Consider the following 22,568-nt stretch of genomic DNA (forward strand, 5'->3'; position numbering starts at 1 on the left):
ACCTAGGACACACTCCACACTACGGGCTAATCTGGCTACAGAAGCACCTTGATCCTCTTGCAACTTTTACTCAAGTACTCAGACCAAGACAAACATCTTTCAAATGGAGACAGGAACTAACAATTGGAATTTGCATTGATCAAGGCCTAGACATGGAGAGTTTACAGCTTTTATGGCCAGATGGTGAGTTGCGTGAAAGACATTAGAAAAAGGCACACCCTCCACAGTAAGCAAAATATCTCTAAACTCTTAGGATCTTTACTGCATGACTGTGAATATCACTCGTATTCATGCAGAACATTCTATTATGCTATTGACCATTCTGAGTGAGCTGAGAGAATGGAAGACTGAGCGAAGGGAAGGAAGTTGGGGGAAAAGAATCAAGATCAAAGTGTCTGAGGTTCTGAGCCTTACATAGATAAGATTACAACTTAAGACCTTAGAGGTCAAATTCAGTATGCACTTCGCCATAGCCGAGTATACAGTACCAGCAGGGATTGCAGGTGGGGAGAGTGTATAACCAGCGACTGTATGGCTGAAAATTCTGTTCATGTAATGTTTGAATCCAGTTTTAAATCTTTACAGTACTGAATATGCCCTATAAGTGTCTCAAGTTGTATCTTTACAGAAGCTTATTCTTGGAAATCTAGGGCTTTAGTTTTATTACGTTTTAGTGCTGCATTTTATTTGGTCAATTATTAGGTCCTGCTGACTTAGGTTCTGGAGATAGCTGTGTGCCTTCATGGCACAGTCTTGGTTTTGTTCTTATCTGTTCTTATCTTCTTTAGATAATTGTAATACACTTCATGTATCATGGTGTCTTTCAGTCTTCCTGCTTCCATCTACAGCTAGTGCCAAATGCAGCCGCTAGACTCCTCACTGGGATTTGCAAGTATGAGCCAGTAACTCAGATTTTATCAGCACTTTCAAATACAGAATTGACTTTAAAAATCTGTTTATAAAGCTCTCAACAATTTGGCCCCTCAGTACCTGACCAATCTGCTCCATCCGTATGCTACTTCTAGAACTTTGAGATCCTATGATCTCTGTTTACTCATCATATCTAGATCCAGACTTTAAAAAGGAGGTGTTCGTGCTTTTGCGATCACTGGTCCAAAACTTTGGAACAAAGGTCTGCTTCTTATCATATTAGCTCCATCTACTTCTGCCTAAGAGTCTAGTCTAAAGACATATTTACTCTGGCTTTCAATACTCCTTGACCGCTGGTTTAATTAGTGTTTTACTGATGTTGTGAGCCCTTTAATTTTGGTAATTTTATTTCTCTGTTTTCTTAGCTTTATTCATTTCTGTATTGTGATTGTTTATAAATATCTAGGATTGAACCATTTAGGGCCTTATAAATGAAGATAACAAAAGAAAAGTTTTGTTATAAATGAGAATTTAAAATTATGTTGACAGATTTTAAATACTTCTTGAGTTACAGGCATGCAAACTTCGGAAAAAGAATATTTACGGCAGTCAGGTGTTCAATGTAATTGTTTTGATAGAGGAAAACAAGACATATTTCTAGTTTCAGTAATATTTGTTCTTTATTCTTCTTAAAAGAAAAGAAGTATCATCTGTATGCAAAGTGACCCACATTTGGTTCCCAAAACTAAATGGGCATTAAGATATCTTTTATATTTCTTGAGTTACAGGCATGCAAACATTGGGGAAAAAAACAGAAGTGTGTTTTTCCCATTTTGAATGGTCACCACTGGCATGTAATGCAACAAAGATTAAAGCAATTTTACCCTCCTGTAATTTGGCTCTGAATCTCTGGTGAAAATTGTTATTTTGACCATTAAGGGTATAATAATAATAATAATAATAAATAAATAAATAATGATAAATATGTAAATAAAATAAAAAATGTTTGACTAATAGGGGTGGTATACTAAACGTATTGCAGTTTTCCACTGTATTGCATAGATAGATATAACATGAGAGTACTGAATAAGCCAAATAAGTCTTCCTGATCTCTCTGTCACACACACACACACACACGTTTACTGTACAAATACAAAATTTTACTGTTCGCATTTTTAGTACAACCCTCTTTCCGTAACTCAAGTATGCAAACCTCTTTGCCACATGCACTGGAATATGTATTACATTAAAGGGGTCATCGGATGCAAAGTTCACTTTTTCATGTTGTTTGAACATTAATGTGTGTTGGCAGTGTATGTACAAATCTACCCTATAATGATAAAAATCCATGCAGTGGTTTTTAATTAATCTGTAAAAATAATATCCCCTTTTCAAATCGAAACATTCTCAGATGCCTGTCGGTGTGCCGTCACACCAACAGAGGCCGCTCCCACGATAGTTGATTGACATGAGCATCTTACCTCAGATCAGCTGTCACAGTCCAACCTCCATGTTTTGATGCTGGAGCATGGATATAAGTTAGACAAGAATATCTCCAATTGAGCGATTGGAGTGTTGTGTTGCTGGATGTAATAATGAACATAGTGGTCGTCATTAACTCCCGACATCTGAGCTCTGAAGATGCAGTGGATTACATTTGTTTGTGAAGGGAATACGCCTCCCGATCTACATAAATGTGTCTATGTTCGTCTATGCTCCAGTAGACTGTTCCCCTATGATACTGTGTAAACCACTGGTCTCAAACTCAATTCCTGGAGGGCCACAGCTCTGCACAGTTTTGCTCCAACCCTAATCAAACACACCTGATCCAACTAATCAAGGTATTCAGGATCACTAGAAACTATTAAGCAGGTGTAGGTTGGAGCTGGCTGGAGCTAAACTGTGCAGAGCTGTGGCCCTCCAGGAATTGAGTTTGAGACCACTGGTGTAAACTATTTAAACTGCACAGATGCAAATATTATAACAATCTATCAATAAACACACACCTTGTCCTCTGTTTTTCGCTCTGCGCCACCACGGTCTGTGGATTGAAGAACACACTGAAAGACGGGGAGGAGCCTATCGAAGTCTGCAGCAATTTCCGACGCCCATGCTTGAATGCATGGATTAGAAGTATACAAAATTATTATTGAGAAGGGATCCTATTACACTTAATTGAACCATTGTAGTGAGTTAAGTTAAAATTAAGAGGTTTCCAAACCTGTTCCAGGAGACACAACAACACGCAACACATACAGCTTATTTATCTCCTCACAAGAGATGTCCAATATGTGTACTGCATGTGTGCCACCAAGAACACAGCTGGCAAACACTGGTTAAAAAGGGTATATTACTGTCAACCTTGTGAACCTTTTTATGTCTAGGAAAATTCAATAGAGAGCTTTTATGTTCTTACAGTACAAATTAGATAATCATTTTGTAATAATTTGGTGCACGCAATAGTTAATAGTCTATATCAGTGGTCGGCAACAGGCGGCCCATGGGCCAATAATAATATCTGGCCCCCGCCCGCAGCCGATTATTTTGATAGCGGCTGGTTCTGAAACAGATCTGTATTGACAGTAGCAGTTACTCACAATTTATTTAAATCGCCCTTGAGTAAGCGCTTGCTGTTCACTTTCGATTTCACGATCATGTGCACTCTGTGTAAAGGGAGCACATCTTACCATATAACACATGTCCTACTATGAGTTTTTGTCCTAACTAGCCGCGATGGTGATACGAAATTTCTATTTTAGAAACGGTTTCTATTTCTGCGACTTCTCGGCCGAACAGCACCACAATCTATGACAGTTATAATCTCAAGTACTGATTATGTTCTTTATTCAATATACTGTGTGAAGTCATTGTCCTGTTAGGGAGCTTTATTTTCCCTCTCCACTAAGTTGTGTCAATTGTTTTGTTTATTTGTCTAATTCTTGTTTCGGGTTTCTCTTTCTAATTAATCTTACATTGGGTTAGTCACTCAATAATTATCTTGTGCTTCATTCCTACCCTTCTGAATTATGTTGCACTGTTATCACAAACTAAGACTAAACAGTTTTGCTATCATACAACCAATATATAGTAAATGTAAGTTAAAGTGTTGTAAACAGTTATGTAAACAGTTAAAACCTGAAATGGAGATGAGGTCTTAAAATGTATGGAAAGAGTCTTAAAAATGTCCTAAAAAGGTAATAAATTTAACTCCATGACTCTTGTATATACCCTGGAGTAACAGCTCACTACCAGTTACAAAAGACACTGTAACAGTCTGTCACAAGCAATTCTAGTTGCATTTTTCATCAATTTATTTCTTAAATTATTCTTTGACTAGTTTCTGGCCTGCCATCTAGTGGTGAAAGTTTTTTTGGCCCGACGCCAAACTTATTTGTGGACCCTTGGTCTATGTTGTCTCCTGTAATGTATATGTAAAGCTGAGCTCATGGCTTTGACTGGGCAAACACTTTCAGGACAGAAAAAGAATGATAAAAATATTCGTTCCAGTGGTTGAATGCCTAATTGGGGTTGCAATGATTAGGACAAAATTTGGCGGTGAATTAATTTTCACTCAGCAATTTCTAGTCAATTTCACAAATAAATACAAAAAAATGGCAAGTGGCACAATGAATTAAACATGAATTTTGAGGTAGAAAGACAGAAGTAGTATTTTTTTATTTTTTTTAACATACTCTAATCATCTTTTTTATACATTTTTGTAGATAGGACAGTTGAGAGATGACAAGAAAGCAGTGGGAGGACAGAGGGGAGCAGGATCCGCAAATGACCTTGAAACGGGATTTGAACTTGGGTCGCTGTGAGTGCAGTTGTGCTGTATGTCGACACACTAACCACATGGCTATTGGCACCGACCTCTAACAATCTTTTAATAAATTATTTTTTACAGTATACCGTGTCACCAGCAGTGACGCCACATCAATTTTGTGCGTGTGAATGACGCTGCTTTAAGACACATGTAAAGTACAGTTCTGTTGACAGATGCAACATTAGCTAGTAACCAAAAATGTATTGTAAATATGGGAGTGAGTTGAGCCCATAAAACTGAACGTACCCATATGTCAACTTTGTAATGTTGACTTTGAAAGTTTGATCCTCAATAAAAGTCAAATTTGTCTAACAGCTGTTGGAGCTTTACTAGACTGATTTGCACATCCGTGTCTCCCAACTGTTAATAATACTGTTCTGTTTTGTTTGTTATTGCATTACCATGCCAATCCCTCAAAGAGTTATCATGACAGAAATGCAAAGCGGTTGATAAAGTGGAGAAAGTAACAGCAGTTGTCAAATATTTGATATTTGCTCAGGTGGGTGTCTTATCAGATTGCAACCTATATACATTTTGTTAATTACCATTACACATAGTGCGCTTCTAATTAGAGTTAAGCAAGTCGGTGTGGTAGCCCAGGCACACATAGTAATACGTGCGGTTCAAATGGTTCTTCAGAGCAGCAACAGTACATATGTCTTGCCGATAGATCTGCTTGTTGGGGGGTGTTTTGTTCTTGTTTTGGCTTGTATTGTCCATTCACTCTCTTGCTTTGTGGGGAATTATTTCATGTATGTAATATGTGCAGCAGCAGTATTTCTTACATGCTCACAACAGCATGTTGTGGATGTATTGGCAGTAGCAAGTCTCTGTACTTGCTCTGCCTGCACATATACTGCTGCTGCAGTATGTAATTTGTATTGGTATTGTAATGCTTTCTCACCGGTGAATGAGACATGTGGTAACCTGATAGCACTGCATGCAACTCTTCACCAACACAGTCTATCATTGTGTTGCTGGTCAGCCTGTGGTCTGCCTATATGTGTTCATGTGTTTTGGAGGAGTCATGGCTTTGGAGAGTGATTTGCAGGGAGGGTGTGATCTTATTTTTTCAAAGCAAGCTTGCTATTGCTAGCCTCTCTGAAATCATGTTGATATGTTGAAGTGCATTCAAGCATTCCTGCTGGAGGAGTACTAGCAATTTCAGACAACCTTTCAATCCAAGAAGGATCATCAAGGGCATCACATCAGGGAGCACTTTCTCCTGACCCTGTTCTTAACATTACCTCAACTGCTGAATCTCAAAGACATCAGTATGATTACTTCCACAAATGCAATATGAAAATAAGTCACATCCTCTGCTTAGAAGGTCCTTAGGACTTAAAGATGACCCTCATTTTACCCAGCAACAATAGGCTACGAATCACCCAACTGCCGACTTTCATCCCAGTTATCCTGAAACATTCTCGGCAAGGCATAGTCATCTTGGTGCACATAGTCATCAGTACTCAGCACAACAAGTAGCTCAAACACAGCATGTTAATTACAATACAGCTCATTATAATTGTTTCCTTTACAGCTGGATCAAACAACAGATCTTATCAAAGTAGGTGGAAGGGTATGCCATATACAGCAGTATAGTGACTAAGAGATCCATTTAATTGTACTTCACTCTTGTCAGCCTGCTACTATGTTTCTAATCAAAAACTATAATAAATGTCTGCCGCATACTGACTATGAGAGGGTATTTGCAGAGATCAGGAGACAATATTGGATTTTGAAAAGTTGTCATTCAAAATACCAGACTTCCTGCCCAGAATGTCAAAGATGGAGAGCACAACCTAAAGCCCCTCAAATGGCAGATTTGCCATCAGCTTGTCTCTATCATCTCTTCACCTTTCTTACCATACCTTGATTGTTTTGGCCATTCATTGTTAAGATTAGCAGACTGGGGAGTGATTTTTAAATGTGTAATGACACGTGCAGTGCACTTGGATTTCCTGAATTCAACTGACACGGATGCCTTCTTACTAGCTCTTCACTGACTTTTTGCCAGGTGAGGCAAACCAGCAGAGATAATTTCAGATTTAGGCACAAATTTCTGAGGGGCTGACAGGGAACTCTAAACAGCTGAGGAATTGGAACCATAGCTTCAACAACAACTGGCAAGTTTCAGCTCAAGTTCATTCCTGCTAAAGCACCACATTTCGGAGGGGCATGGGAGCAGGAGATTCATTCCATCAAGTCATTGTCAAATCATTGACAGAGGACGTAACACACACCACCCTAGTTGAAGTGGAAGGTATCCTCAATTCCATGCCGCTTGGATACATTTTAGGATACAATAGCTGACGTAGTTGATCCTATTACTCCAAATGGTTATTTGCTTTTTTGAGCCAACCAACATTACTTTCTCTAATAATAATTTTGGTATAGTCATGACTTGGTTTCCCATGTACACTCAGCTAGAGTAACATTACAATAAACAGAGGTAAAGCCCACTAAATTTAGGTTGGTCGAACAACATTCAGTTGACCTAAACAGAAATTCCCTTTTGGCTTTAACAGTCTAAGTACACTTGAACTAATGTCATGTATTAGCTGGATCTCTAAAATCTCAGTTGGCGTGCCCCATGCATCATCTCAACTAGATTTTAGTCTGTTACTAACCTGACGCAGATATGCAGTAACAAGGATACAATGTGATCTACTAGAGTCAATCATTTTAGAGCAAACAGAATCAATTCACATGTGACAATTTATTATCATTCAAGTGAAATGTAGTATACTAATTATATAGGACACACTACATGCTCTTCTGGCTACAGAAGTGCCCTGATCCCCTTGCAACTTTTACTTAAGTACTCAGACCAAGACAAACATACTCCAAATGGAGACAGGAACCAACAATTGGAATTTGCATTGATCAAGGCCTGGAGAGTTTATAGCTTTTGGGGACAGATGGTGACTTGCATGAAAGTCCCTGGAAAAGGGTACACCATCTCAAAACCTTTAGGATCTTTATTACATAGATAAGATAACAACTTTATGTATGTGCGTGCACTTGGATGGGATAAATGCAGAGCACAAATTCTAGGACACCATACTTGGCTACACATCACATCACATGATGTTCCATTATGTTCTTCCATCTGGTTTCATGTAAGGAAATTGTTGTTCCCCTAAAACAGGGATAGGCAACTTTGGTCCTGAAGGGCCACTGTCTTGCAGAGTTTAGCTCTAATCCTTATCAAACACACCTGCCTGTAGCTTTCTAGTGATCTTGAAGACACTGATAAACTTGTTCAGATGTGTTTGATCAGGATTGGAGCTAGGGCTGTGCAAAAAATCGGATGCGCTTATTATGCTTTTCTTAGAAACACAGTAATTTGTGGCCTGTTACTGGTTATTAACAAATGCTTCTCTACTAACTCCTTCCCTGATATCTTAAAACAAAACCTAGATTCTTCCTTTCTAACTTTCACCCTATTTCTAATCTACTTTTTATCTCAAAGATCCTTGAGAAGGTTGTAAGTTTATTTGGCTGTAAAATCTTTACAGAACCGGGTTCTGGGAAATCTATGGCTTCTATGGTTTTATTACACCCAAGTGCCATGTTTTATTTGGTCAATCATTAGGGTCTGTCGACACATCTGGAGTGATCTGTGGGCTTTCGTGGTGCAGTCTTACAGTGGTTTTATTCTTATCTGTTTTTTAACTTCCAAACTGTAATTCATGCTTTTATAACATCTTGTTTCAATTATTGTAATTCACTTTATTGTGGTGTCTTACAGTCTTCTCTTTCCCACCAGGGCTCGAAATTGCGACCGTTTTGGTCGCATATGCTCCCGGAATTTAATCTGCACAACCTCAAAATATATTTGGGAGCATTTGTGCAAGTAATTGTTGTGCTGCAACTCGTTTTCATTTCTTTACAAAACTTTCACTAAGTACTGCACAGCATATGACTGCTATGAGCTGATACTGTGAGCCGTTCTATTCAACATTAGCTTACATAACCAATTAAACTTCATCTTTACATTTTTAGCTTTAATGCACTCTGTTGGAACTCGGAACCGGATGTTTTTTGCTCCAAATGTTTTTTTTTTTAACCAATCCCTGTTCCGAATTTGCACTGCATTGCAATTAGGTATGTGCGATATGAACATTTTTGATTGTTGACGATTAAAATATCCCTACGATCTGCTATTACTGAAGAAATAAAGTAAGCCTATCATGCTACAGCGTGCATTCTATCAGTTGCAGTTCTGGCGCCTCCATCTCACTCAAATGTTTACTCAGCAGCAGAATTCTATTAAATACTTCACTTATTTGAAATCACACAAGTACATTATTTGCATGTGCTTTAAACCTTGCAACTTAAACATTTCATTTGTGTGCTGTTCCAACATGCACTTATATTTGAAGCTTGCACACATAAAAAAAATAAATAAATATATAATAAAAAGCCTGTCAAACAGTGCCTGATTACTGGAGTAAGTTATCTTTCATGTGCGGTTTGGCCCAGATGTTTTATGTAGCATAATTCACAAAGCTAAAGTCTGTCAGACCATTGTGTTTTTGCTTCTGTACTGCCACGCCAGCAGAGGGAGCCCTCACCTATGACTGACTGTTACTGCTCCCTCTGCTGCTTCATTGGTTATTTCCTGTTTGGTGGCCATATAAGGAGGCCTAAACCAAACAGGCCTCTGTGAAGTATTGTTTTGCCTGTGCGGACTCTACCAAGCGTTTTCCCTGTTTTCATTGCCTTGTTTTATTATTTCCACGGTTTTGTTTCTTGTCATTGTTTTGCCTTGTTTTGTTTTGTTTCATTGCCATAGTTTTTGCCTTGTTTCATTGCCTTGATTATTTTGCTACTTTGGACTGCTCACTGGTATTTTGACGTTCTGCCTGTTTTTCTGGATTACGCTATTGTTTTGCCCTGGATATTACTGTTTGTTGGAGTTTGACCTTGCCTGTCTTGACTACGATCTGTTCAATAAAGCTCGCACCTGGATCTAACATGCTTCACACGAGTCCCGTTACAGAATACTTCGCCTCCCACAGATCCAGCAGCTTTCAGGACACAGATCAACCATGGATCCAGCGTCATGCCTCGTTCAACTCCGTCAAGATAACCGGTCCATTGAGGAATACGTCATAGACTTCTATGAACTATGTTACTTGGTCAACTTCAAAGAAAGTTTCCTCAAGGACATTTTTTACTTTGGTTTATGCAAGGACATTTCAAGCAGGATGTCAAAACATCACCGCCACTGGTCGCTGGTACGTTACATAGATTTTGCTTTACTTTTGGGTGGTTCTGCATTTACTGTGGGGATCGCGGATGAGGGACCCTGTGATCCTCCAGTATTCACTAAGCCAGAGTCTGTTCACGTTATGCCGACCACTCAAAAGCCTCATCGCACAACATCTGCCGCTCCAAGGCCTGCTCACGTCAGGTCTTCTGCTCCAAGGCCCGCTCACGTCACGTCTGCCGCTCCAAGGCCCACTCACGGCACGTCTGCCGCTCCAAGGCCTGCTCACTCCATCCCTGCTCACGCCAAGCCTGCCGCTCCAGGGCCTGCTCGCGCCAGGCTTGCCGCTCCAGGGCCTGCTCGCGCCAGGCCTGCCGCTCCAGGGCCTGCTCGCCCCAGCCCCAGTTACAGCTGTAGTTCTTGAATCAAGCCAAGTCACAGCTGTTCTCCATGAGTCAAGCCAAGACACAGCTGTTGTTCCCCATGAGTCAAACCAAGACACAGCTGTTGTTCCCCATGAGTCAAGCCAAGTTACAGCTGCTGTTCCCCATGAGTCAAGCCAAGTTACAGCCGTTGTTCCTAAGCCAAGCCAAGTTACAGCAGATCTTCATGAGCCAAGTCAAGTTGCTGCTGTCCCCGAGCCAAGCCAAGCCAAAGTTGATCTTCATGAGCCAAACCAAGTCACAGCTGACCTTAACGAGCCAGGTCACATCACAGCTGTTCTTCACGAGTCAAGTCAAGTCAGGGCAGGCCTCCCTGAGTCAAGTCAAGTCACGGCAGGCCTCCCTGAGTCAAGTCATGTCACGGCAGACGTCCCTGAGTCAAGTCATGGCAGACCTCCCTAAGTCAAGTCAAGACTCAGCTGCGCTTCTAACGGAGCCTCTTCACGACATGGCTGCTAGTATGGAGCCTCGCCAAGCCACAGCCGTCATGCCAGAACCTCGGCATCCTCCTATGAACTCCTATGAACTTTCTGCTCATCATGTCACGGCCAAGAAGGCCAATCATGAACTCTCTGCCCATCATGTCACGGCCAAGGAGGCCTATCACAAACTCTTTGCCTGCCATGTCACGGCCAAAAAGGCTAATCATGAACTCTCTGCTTGGCTATGGATGTCATTAGTTCCATTGTGGATATTTTTGTTCCTGTCTGCTCTGTCTGTCCCGCCATGGCTCCCTGTTATGCCTGTTCTACCTGCTCTGCATGTCCCGCCATGGCTTCCTGCTCTGCCTGCCCTGTCATGGCTTTCTGCTCTGCCTGCCCCGCCATGGCTTCCTGCTCTGCCTGCTCCACCATGGTTCCAGGCTCCTCCGAATCAAGCATGGTGGACTTCTGCTCCAGTGGTACACTGTCTGCCATTGCTCCACGGCCCAGACCCTCCAGTGTTCCACTGTCTGCCATTGCTCCATGGCCCAGGTCCTCCAAGTTTCCACTGTCTGCCACAGCTCCACAGCCCTGGTCCTCCAAGGTTCCACTGTCTGCCACTGCTCCATGGCCCAGGTCCCCCAGTGCTTCACTGTCTGCCACTGTTCCATGGCCCAGGTCCTCCAGTGCTTCACTGTCTGTCCCTGCTCCACGATCCAGGCCCACCTCCTCTGCACAGACCTGGCCCTCCGTCCCACCCCCTGTTTTGCCTCTGTTCCCCCACTCTCCTGGACTGTTGTTGCTTGAGCGCCAGGAGTCGCTCCTAGGAGGGGGGGATTCTGTAATGCCATGCCAGCAGAGGGAGCCCTCACCTATGGACTGACTGTTACTGCTCCCTCTGCTGCTTCATTGGTTATTTCCTGTTTGGTGGCCATATAAGGAGGCCTAAACCAAACAGGCCTCTGCGAAGTATTGTTTTGCCTGTGCAGACTCTACCAAGCGTTTTCCCTGTTTTCATTGCCTTGTTTTGTTATTTCCACGGTTTTGTTTCTTGTCATTGTTTTGCCTTGTTTTGTTTTGTTTCATTGCCATAGTTTTTGCCTTGTTTCATTGCCTTGATTATTTTGCTACTTTGGACTGCTCACTGGTATTTTGACGTTCTGCCTGTTTTTCTGGATTACGCTATTGTTTTGCCCTGGATATTACTGTTTGTTGGAGTTTGACCTTGCCTGTCTTGATTACGATCTGTTCAATAAAGCACGCACCTGGATCTAACATGCTTAACACGAGTCCCGTTACAGCTTCAGATATTGAAATTATAATTTAATTTAAATCAGAAACGGCTCATGCGTGCAGCATCTTTGTGTGGATTAAGTTTAAAAAATGCAGTGGTTGCCTCTAATTTAAATGGCAACAGAGAGTTTGACCTGTAATAGAGAAAATAAACATTTGTTCATGTACTCATATTTTCATTCTTTCTTGTCCCTTTCTTAAGGCAATAAATAATTATTAACAAAAAAAAAAAAAAGACTTTCAAAATCAGTGCATTTGTTTGTAAAGCAAAAAATCAGCCATGAAGAATCAAGATCAGTGCATTACTAAAAAGAAGTGTGTGGTAAAGAATTCAGGATCAGGTTCGACTGGTGAAGCTATTAATCATCAGGACGTTGCTGGCCGTTCCTCTCAATTGGCAGTTGTGGTGCTCCTTAATATTCATTGGGTGCTCCTAAATTTTATGTGGTGCTCCTAACTTTTTGAATTTGGGAGAACCAGTGCTACCAAGTAAAAAAAAAAGTTAATTTCGAGCCCTGCCCATTTACAGCTAGGAACTTGGGGGGAAACTTGAAAAGTGTTTCAGTGTTACAGTGGATCACTCAGTAAATATTCATTCACATTTAAAAAAGGACTTTTTGATTTAACTAAATTTTTTAAGGCAAGTGGTTACACTAAATTAATTTCTCTTACTTAAAAAAAAATAGCTAAACTTTGTGTTTTTAGTTATCTCAACTCCCTCTACATTCCAGTATTTAAGTGAGTAGCTCCACCCATATCGTGTTAGGTTAATTTTACTTGAATGGATGGATTAGTGGTATACACAATTATTGCACTTATGATTTAGTAAATTAAGTAACTTTAAACTAACTTCTAAATCTAATGTCTATAACAAAGGGTGAAAAATAAAACTGAACGTAACATTACTTTATGATGTCAAATGCAGTTGAGACTATAACACATTCACTGCATTCATAAAACAAGCATGTGCCTATTATAAAAGGGCACAGTTACAAGATATTTCAAATACTTTAAGGGTGCCACTGAACCACAAACATTTTTAAAAGGTCTGTCAAAATGCCTTCCCTTACATTTTTAATAAAAAACAGAAAGAAAAGAAATTGACATTACACTAAGACATGAGTTTTTCAAACAGATTAACTCTTTGCTGATAATGATAATTACTGTAGATGATATTTTGTTGAGCTTGTTATTGTGCTAGATGGACAGATCTGGACAGATCCAGGCAGATCCAGTGAAATCCAGTGCACTTGGATTTCCTGAAATTAACTGACATGGATGCCTTCTTACTAGCTCTTCACTGACTAAATTTAGGTTGGTCGAACAACATTCAGTTGACCTAAACAGAATTCACTTTGGCTTTAACAATCTAAGTACACTTGAACTAATGTCATGTGTTAGCTGGATCTCTAAAATCTCAGTTGGCGTGCCCCATGCTTTATCTCAACTAGATTTTAGTCTGTTACTAACCTGATGCAGATATGCAGTAACAAGAATACAATGTGATCTACTAGAGTCAGTCATTTTAGAGCAAACAGAATCAATTCACGTGTGACAGTTTATTATCATTCAAATAAAATGTAGTATGCTAATTATATAGGACACATTACAGGCTCATCTGGCTACAGAAGCGCCCTGATCCCCTTGCAACTTTTACTTAAGTACTCAGACCAAGACAAACATACTCCAAATGGAGACAGGAACCAACAATTGGAATTTGCATTGATCAAGGCCTGGAGAGTTTATAGCTTTTGGGGACAGATGGTGATTTGCATGAGAGTCCCTTGGAAAGGGTACACACCATCTCAAAACCTTTAGGATCTTTATTACATAGATAAGATAACAACTTTATGTATGTGCGTGCACTTGGATGGGATAAATGCAGAGCACAAATTCTAGGACACCTTACTTGGCTATACATCACATCACATGATGTTCCATTATGTTCTTCCATCTGGTTTCATGTAAGGAAATTGTTGTTCCCCTAAAACAGGGATAGGCAACTTTGGTCCTGAAGGGCCACTGTCCTGCAGAGTTTAGCTCTAATCCTAATCAAACACACCTGCCTGTAGCTTTCTAGTGATCTTGAAGACACTGATAAACTTGTTCAGATGTGTTTGATCAGGATTGGAGCTAGGGATGTGCAAAAAATCGGATGCGCTTATTATGCTTTTCTTAGAAACACAGTAATTTGTGGCCTGTTACTGGTTATTAACACAACTTGACCCCAACGAATTAACTAATTACAGACCTATCTCGAATCTCCCATTTCTGTCAAAGATATTAGAAAAGGTTGTATCCTCACAGTTATCTTCCTTCCTACAGAAATATGATATCTGTGAGGATTTTCAGTCAGGTTTTAGACCGTACCATAGTACTGAGACTGCTCTTATTAGAGTTACAAATGATCTACTCTTATCATCCGATCGTGGTTGTATCTCTCTGTTAGTGCTACTGGATCTTAGTGCTGCGTTTGATACTGTTGACCACAACATTCTCTTGAATAGACTTGAGAATTATGTTGGCATTAGTGGTAGTGCATTGGCATGGTTCAAATCGTATCTATCTGACCGCCATCAATTCGTGGCAGTAAATGATGAGGTATCATATCGATCTCAAGTGCAGTATGGAGTACCACAAGGCTCAGTACTAGGGCTGTTACTCTTTACGCTTTACATGTTACCCTTGGGTGATATCATCAGGAAATATGGTGTTAGCTTTCACTGCTATGCTGATGATACCCAGCTCTATATTTCTTCGCGGCCTGGCGAAACGTACCAATTTGAAAAACTAATGGATTGTGTAGTTGAGTTAAAAAATTGGATGACAAGTAATTTCTTACTGCTAAATTCTGAAAAAACAGAGGTGTTAGTTATTGGGCCTAAAACCTCAGCGTGTAATAACCTAAAACACTGTCTAATACTTGATGGCTGTTCTGTCAATTCTTCGTCATCAGTTAGGAACCTAGGTGTGCTATTTGATGGTAATCTTTCCTTTGAAAACCACATCTCTAGTATTTGCAAAACTGCATTTTTCCATCTCAAAAATATATCTAAACTACGACCTATGCTATCAATGTCAAATGCTGAAACATTAATTCATGCGTTTATGACCTCACGGTTAGATTATTGTAATGCTTTATTGGGTGGTTGTTCTGCTCGCTTAATAAACAAACTCCAGCTGGTCCAAAATGCAGCAGCTAGAGTTCTTACTAGAACCAAAAAGTATGATCATATTAGCCCGGTTCTGTCTACACTGCACTGGCTCCCTATTAAACATCGTATAGATTTTAAAATCTTGCTAATTACTTATAAAGCCCTGAATGGTTTAGCTCCCCAGTACCTGAGTGAGCTCTTATCGCATTATAGTCCCTCACGTCCGCTGCGTTCTCAAAACTCTGGCAATTTGATAATACCGAGAATATCAAAATCAACCGCGGGCGGCAGATCTTTTCTTATTTAGCACCCAAACTCTGGAACAATCTACCCTACAATGTTCGGGACGCAGACACACTCTGTCAGTTTAAATCTAGATTAAAGACCCATCTCTTTAACCTTGCTTACACATAACAAATCCACATTCTTATAATTCAAATCCGTTAAAGGATTGTTAGGCTGCACTAATTAGGTCAACCGGAACCGGGAACACTTCCCATAACACCCGATGTACTCGGTGCATCGTCAGAAGAATGGCATCTACGCTAATATTAGTCTGTTTCTCTCTTATTCCGAGGTCACATTAACCACCAGATCCAGTCCGTATCCAGATCAGATGGTCACTGCAGTCCCCCGGATCCAGTCCGAACCCAGCCCAGACGGTGGATCAGCACCTAGAGACGACCTCTACAGCCCTGAATGTCAGCGGAGTCCACATCAACTAGATGAGCCCCAGAGACGGATCCACATTAAAGACCACATCACCTAGACGGCTGTCGGCACAAGACCACGGGAACTTTGGCCAGAGGAGAACTGGCCCCCCGACTGAGCCTGGTTTCTCCCAAGGTTTTTTTCTCCATTTGTCACCGATGGAGTTTTGGTTCCTTGCCGCTGTCGCCTCTGGCTTGCTTAGTTGGGGACACTTTCTCTTAACACAATATTGCATTTTATTTTATTGTTTTTGATTACCTACCTTTACCTATAATGTGAGTGTTTAATGTTGCCTTTGGTTTGCCTTGATGTACTGTTTCCTGTTTAATACTGTACAGCCGCCTTGTCACAATTCTGTATTGTTAAAGGCGGTATATAAATAAAGGTGACATTAACAAATGCTTCTCTACTAACTCCTTCCCTGATATCTTAAAACAAAACCTAGATTCTTCCTCTCTAACTTTCACCCTATTTCTAATCTACTTTTTATCTCAAAGATCCTTGAGAAGGTTGTAAGTTTATTTGGCTGTAAAATCTTTACAGAACCTGGTTCTGGGAAATCTATGGCTTTGTATGGTTTGATTACACCCAAGTGCCACGTTTTATTTGGTCAGTCATTAGGGCCTCTCGACACATCTGGAGTGATCTGTGGGCTTTCGTGGCGCAGTCTTACAGTGGTTTTATTCTTATCTGTTTTTTAACTTCCAAACTGTAACTCATGCTTTTATAACATCTTGTTTCAATTATTGTTTTGGTCGCATATGCTCCCGGAATTTAATCTGCACAACCTCAAAATATATTTGGGAGCATTTGTGCAAGTAATTGTTGTGGTGCAACTCGTTTTCATTTCTTTACAAAACTTTCACTAAGTACTGCACAGCATATGACTGCTATGAGCTGATTGTCACGGTTGTGTGCAGGAGCGAAGATCCAGAGAGATGCCAGGAACACGGGAATATAACAAAACACTTTATTAAAGAAAGGTGAAAAAGTCCAGCAAAAACAAACATAAATCCACGGAACAGGGAAAAACACGAAGTAACAACATCGACCGACAATCGGGTGTGAGCAGACAAGACTATAAATACACAGAAACAGGGGTGTGGCAACAAACGAGCAAACGAGGGGAGGTACAAATAAGGGCAAGACTAAACCAAAAAGCACAAAACCAAAGGGGGGAACACAGACTAAACCAAATGTACAAGAACCATAGGGGAAAAAAACACTAGGAAAAACATAACAGACGAGACAGAATCCTGACATTACCCCCCCTCCCCTAAGGCGCGACTCGCGCCGTAACTAAACACCTAGGAGTGGGAGGGTGGGCGCCCTGGAGGCCGCACAAGGCAGACATGCGGGGAAGCAGGTTAATGCCTCCAGGGCGGGTCTGGGAGATCAGGGAGTCATGGCCAGGAGTATTGACCAGGCGGCCATGGCGAATCAGGGGGATCAGGGGCCATGGCCGCGCACACAGTCCAAGCGGCCATGGTGGATCAGGAGGATCAGGGGCCATGACCGCGCACACAGTCCAAGCGGCCATGGATAATCCAGGGAGTAGTACCCCCCCCAAAAACTCCTTGGGGGAAATTAGGGTTCTACCAGCCCTAGAGAGCGCTGGATAAGGTGCTGGCTCAGGAGGGCGCGCAGGAGGGCGCGCTGACGGGGGAGCCGACTCAGGAGGGCGCGCAGGAGGGCGCGCTGACGGAGGAGCCGACTCAGGAGGGCGCGCAGGAGGGCGCGCAGGAGGGCGCGCAGGAGGGCGCGCAGGAGGGCGCGCAGGAGGGCGCGCAGGAGGGCGCGCAGGAGGGCGCGCAGGAGGGCGCGCTGACGGAGGAGCCGACTCAGGAGGGCGCGCTGACTCAGGAGGGCGCGCTGGAGGAGGAGCCGACTGTGGAGGGCGCGCAGGAGGGCGCGCTGGAGGAGAAGCCGACTCTGGAGGACGCGCTGGAGGAGGAGCCGACTCTGGAGGGCGCGCTGGAGGGCGCGCTGGAGGAGGAGCCGACTCTGGAGGGCGCGCAGGAGGAGGAGCCGACTCTGGAGGGCGCGCAGGAGGGCGCTCTGGAGGAGGAGCCGACTCTGGAGGGCGCGCTGGAGGAGGAGCCGACTCGGGAGGGCGAGCTGGACAGGGCTCCGGCTCAGGAGGGCGCGCTGGACAGGGCTCTGGTTCAGGAGCCTTCCAGGGCAACTGCGTCAAGGCTTGGGACCTGGGGAGAGCAGGGATAGAGAAGGTGGACAGAAGAAAGGGAGAAGCAGAGAGTCTGTGGGGGAGCGCTGCCTCCGAAGGAGGATCCACAGCAGAAGCAGACACCTCAGGAGGCATTGGCACAGCTTCACCAACTGACAGGAGCCCTGGAGCTGACTTGAGACCAGACAGGAACTCTGGAGCAGGCCTGAGACCAGGCGGGAGCTGGAGCGGAGCAGGAAACCGTCTCCTGGCCTGGGACCTGGGGAAAGCAGAGATAGAGGAGGCAGACAGAATAGGGGGAGAAGCAGAAAGGTTGTTGAGGGACGCCGCCTCCATTGGAGGATCTACAGCCGTGGCTGACACCTCTGGAGGCATTGGCGCAGCTTCCCGACCGAGGGTGGTCCCAGAGCGGGCTTGTGATCAGACGAGCGCTCTGGAGCAGGGTGGTGACCAGATGCGACCTCAGAAACTGACGTATGAACAGACATGGCCTCAGGGGCACAGTGTGCAGCCCATACACACCAGATAGCAACTGCCATCAAAGGAAGAGCCGCAGCGGGTGGTTGTGGTGGGTCCAATACGCTGGCTGTCATGTTAGGTCGTGACCTTGGGATGTCGGATGGGCTGTGACTAGACACTGGGCCGTTGGACAGGACGTGACTCAACCCTGGGCCATCGGACGAGGCATGCCTAGGCTCGGAGTGGTTAGACGAGATGTGACTAGGCTCTGGGTGGTCAGATGAGGCGTAACCTGGCTCAAGTGAAACAGCTGTGACTTGACTTGGCTCTGAAGGGATAGCTGTAACTTGACTTGATGTGGGACAAGCAGCTGTGATCAGACTTAGCTTTGAGGGAACAGCTGCTGTGGCATAACTTGACTTTGTAGGAACAGCAGCTGTGAAATGACTTGACTGTGCTGGAACAGCAGGTGTGACTTGACTAGACCTTTGGAGAGCATTGGTGACTTGACGTGGTTCCTGGAGACCAGTTGTGAGCCTACTCGACTCAGAAACGACAGCCTTGACGTTGTGTGACTTGGAAGCTAGACTTGTAGTGACTAGACTGGATTTGTGAAGATCAGCTGAGGCACGACTTGACTCCGCGGCGGCGGCAGCAGCAGCGTGACTTGACTCCTGGGGAACAACAGCTGTATCTTGACTTGGCTCTTGGAACACAGCTGTGACTTGGCTTGATTCATGGAGATCAACAGCTGTACCTTGGCTTGACTCATGGAGAACAGCAGCTGTGTCTTGACGTGACTCAGTTGCTTGACGTGACTCAGTTGCCTGACGTGACTCAGTTGCCTGACGTGACTCAGTTGCCTGACGTGACTCAGTTGCCTGACGTGGTTGTGCAGCAGTGGCCGTGACGTGACGGATCGCCTTTTTTGCTCCCCATACAGCCATTAGGGGTGAGTCCAGCACGTGGGCCATCTTATGAACTGGTTCTGTGAAGGCGGCCATCTTGTGAACTGGCTCTGTGAAGGCGGCCATCTTGTGAACTGGTTCTGTGAAGGCGGCCATCTTGAGAACAGGCTCGGGGAAGGCGGCCATCTTGTGGACTGGCTCTGGGATGGCGGCCATCTTGTGAACAGGTTTGGGGATGGCGGCCATCATGCGTGCAGACTCTGGCATGGCGTGAGCAGGCCCTGGAGCGGCAGGCATGGCGTGAGCAGGCCCTGGAGCGGCAGGCATGGCGTGAGCAGGCCCTGGAGCGGCAGGCATGGCGTGAGCAGGCCCTGGAGCGGCAGGCATGGCGTGAGCAGGCCCTGGAGCGGCAGGCATGGCGTGAGCAGGCCCTGGAGCGGCAGGCATGGCGTGAGCAGGCCCTGGAGCGGCAGGCATGGCGTGAACATGCTTTGGCTTGGTGGACGTGACTTGAGCAGGTTTTGAAATGGCAGCCATCTTACGTGCAGACTCTGGCGTGGCAGCCATCTTGCGTGCAGACTCTGGCGTGGCAGCCATCTTGCGTGCAGACTCTGGCGTGGCAGCCATCTTGCGTGCAGACTCTGGCGTGGCAGCCATCTTGCGTGCAGACTCTGGCGTGGCAGCCATCTTGCGTGCAGACTCTGGCGTGGCAGCCATCTTGCGTGCAGACTCTGGCGTGGGCCTGGTGGCCGGCGGGCTTGAGCGCGGAGAGGAAGCCGGCGGGCTTGAGCGCGGAGAGGAAGCCGGCGGGCTTGAGCGCGGAGAGGAAGCCGGCTGCATCGGGCTGAGGACCACAGTGGAGCTCTGGAGGATGACTGGTGATGTGGGACTGGTCTGGCGGTTCGAGCCGTTAGGACGGTATGTGGAGGTTCTCGGCTTAGGGCAGGCTGGCACGTTGCGCTGCGTCTGGGAGGGGACTGGAAGATGAGACTGAATCGGACTTAGAACCTCTACTTCAAAATCAGATCCGTTTAAATAGAGAATAAGATTGATTAGCTCGATCAAGGAGAAACTACTAGCGGGAAGATCGCAGCGTATCGTCTCATCATCCAACCCCAAAACAAACACAGCGGAGAGAGAAGCTTCGGGCCAGCCTACCTGGTGGGATAACTCGATAAAATCCTCCACATACCGCTCCAACCCACGACCACCTTGCCGTATTCCCCACAGTGTAGCCTCAGCCTGACTCATCTTTAGTTCCGGTCGGTCGAACTGTCACGGTTGTGTGCAGGAGCGAAGATCCAGAGAGATGCCAGGAACACGGGAATATAACAAAACACTTTATTAAAGAAAGGTGAAAAAGTCCAGCAAAAACAAACATAAATCCACGGAACAGGGAAAAACACGAAGTAACAACATCGACCGACAATCGGGTGTGAGCAGACAAGACTATAAATACACAGAAACAGGGGTGTGGCAACAAACGAGCAAACGAGGGGAGGTACAAATAAGGGCAAGACTAAACCAAAAAGCACAAAACCAAAGGGGGGAACACAGACTAAACCAAATGTACAAGAACCATAGGGGAAAAAAAACACTAGGAAAAACATAACAGACGAGACAGAATCCTGACACTGATACTGTGAGCCGTTCTATCCAACATTAGCTTACATAACCAATTAAACTTCCTCTTTACATTTTTAGCTTTAATGCACTCCGTTGGAACTCGGAAACGGATGTTTTTTGCTCCAAATGTTTTTTTTTAACCAATCCCTGTTCCGAATTTGCACTGCATTGCAATTAGGTGTGTGCGATATGAACATTTTTGATTGTTGACGATTAAAATATCCCTACGATCTGCTATTATTGAAGAAATAAAGTAAGCCTATCATGCTACAGCGCACATTCTATCAGTTGCAGTTCTGGCGCCTCCATCTCACTCAAATGTTTACTCCACAGCATTCTATTAAATACTACACTTATTTGAAATCACACAAGTACATTATTTGCATGTGCTTTAAACCTTACAACTTAAACATTTCATTTGTGTGCTGTTCCAACATGCACTTATATTTGAAGCTTGCACACATAAAAAAAAATAAATAAATATATAATAAAAAGCCTGTCAAACAGTGCCTGATTACTGGAGTAAGTTATCTTTCATGTGCGGTTTGGCCCAGATGTTTTATGTAGCATAATTCACAAAGCTAAAGTCTGTCAGACCATTATGATTTGCTTCAGATATTGAAATTATAATCTAATTTTAATTTCATTTTTAGAAACGGCTCATGCATGTAGCATCTTTGTGTGGATTAAGTTTAAAAATGCAGTGGTTGCCTCTAATTTAAATGGCAACAGAGAGTTTGACCTGTAATAGAGAAAATAAACATTTGTTCATGTACTCGTATTTTCATTCTTTCTTGTGCCTTTCTTAAGGCAATAAATAATTATTAACAAAAAAAAAAAAAAAAAGGCTTTCAAAATCAGTGCATTTGTTTGTAAAGCAAAAAATCAGCCATGAAGAATCAAGATCAGTGCATTACTAAAAAGAAGTGTGTGGTAAAGAATTCAGGATCAGGTTCGACTGGTGAAGCTATTAATCATCAGGACGTTGCTGGCCGTTCCTCTCAATTGGCAGTTGTGGTGCTCCCTAATATTCATTCGGTGCTCCTAAATTTTATGTGGTGCTCCTAACTTTTTGAATTTGGGAGCACCAGTTAATTTTGAGCTCTGCCCATCTACAGCTAGGAACTTGGGGGGAAACTTGAAAAGTGTTTCAGTGTTACAGTGGATCACTCAGTAAATATTCATTCACATTTAAAAAAGGACTTTTTGATTTAACTCAATTTTTTAAGGCAAGTGGTTACACTAAATTAATTTCTCTTACTTAAAAAATAAAAAAAAACTTTGTGTTTTTAGTTATCTCTACATTCCAGTATTTAAGTGAGTAGCTCCACCCATATCGTGTTAGGTTAATTTTACTTGAATGGATGGATTAGCGGTATACACAATTATAGCACTAATGATTTAGTAAATTAAGTAATTTTAAACTAACTTCTAAATCTAATGTCTATAACA

At 43.3% G+C, this 22,568-nt stretch overlaps 1 protein-coding gene across 1 annotated transcript; it reads right to left on the minus strand.

Moving 5' to 3' along the window:
- Positions 1 to 18,430: 18,430 nt before the first annotated feature.
- On the minus strand, positions 18,431 to 20,741 carry LOC127156497 (protein piccolo-like). The gene is made up of 2 exons (XM_051099383.1): positions 19,340 to 20,741; positions 18,431 to 19,306 (listed from the first exon to the last, which is right to left on the minus strand). The coding sequence occupies exons 1-2, from the start codon at positions 20,739 to 20,741 to the stop codon at positions 18,468 to 18,470; spliced, it is 2,241 nt and encodes a 746-aa protein (XP_050955340.1). The 3' UTR covers positions 18,431 to 18,467.
- Between the last annotated feature and the right edge of the window lie 1,827 nt (positions 20,742 to 22,568).

The sequence above is a fragment of the Labeo rohita genome, chromosome 25, assembly GCF_022985175.1.
Source record: "Labeo rohita strain BAU-BD-2019 chromosome 25, IGBB_LRoh.1.0, whole genome shotgun sequence".
Lineage (NCBI taxonomy): Eukaryota > Metazoa > Chordata > Actinopteri > Cypriniformes > Cyprinidae > Labeo > Labeo rohita.

Excerpts from the sequence above, each read along its gene's own strand:
- LOC127156497 (XM_051099383.1), bottom strand. The coding sequence starts at position 20,741 with ATGAGTCAGGCTGAGGCTACACTGTGGGGAATACGGCAAGGTGGTCGT. Across the intron at positions 19,307-19,339 it reads TCTCCATGAGTCAAGCCAAG|TCACAGCTGTGTTCCAAGAG; the intron begins GTACAGCTGTTG and ends AATCAAGCCAAG.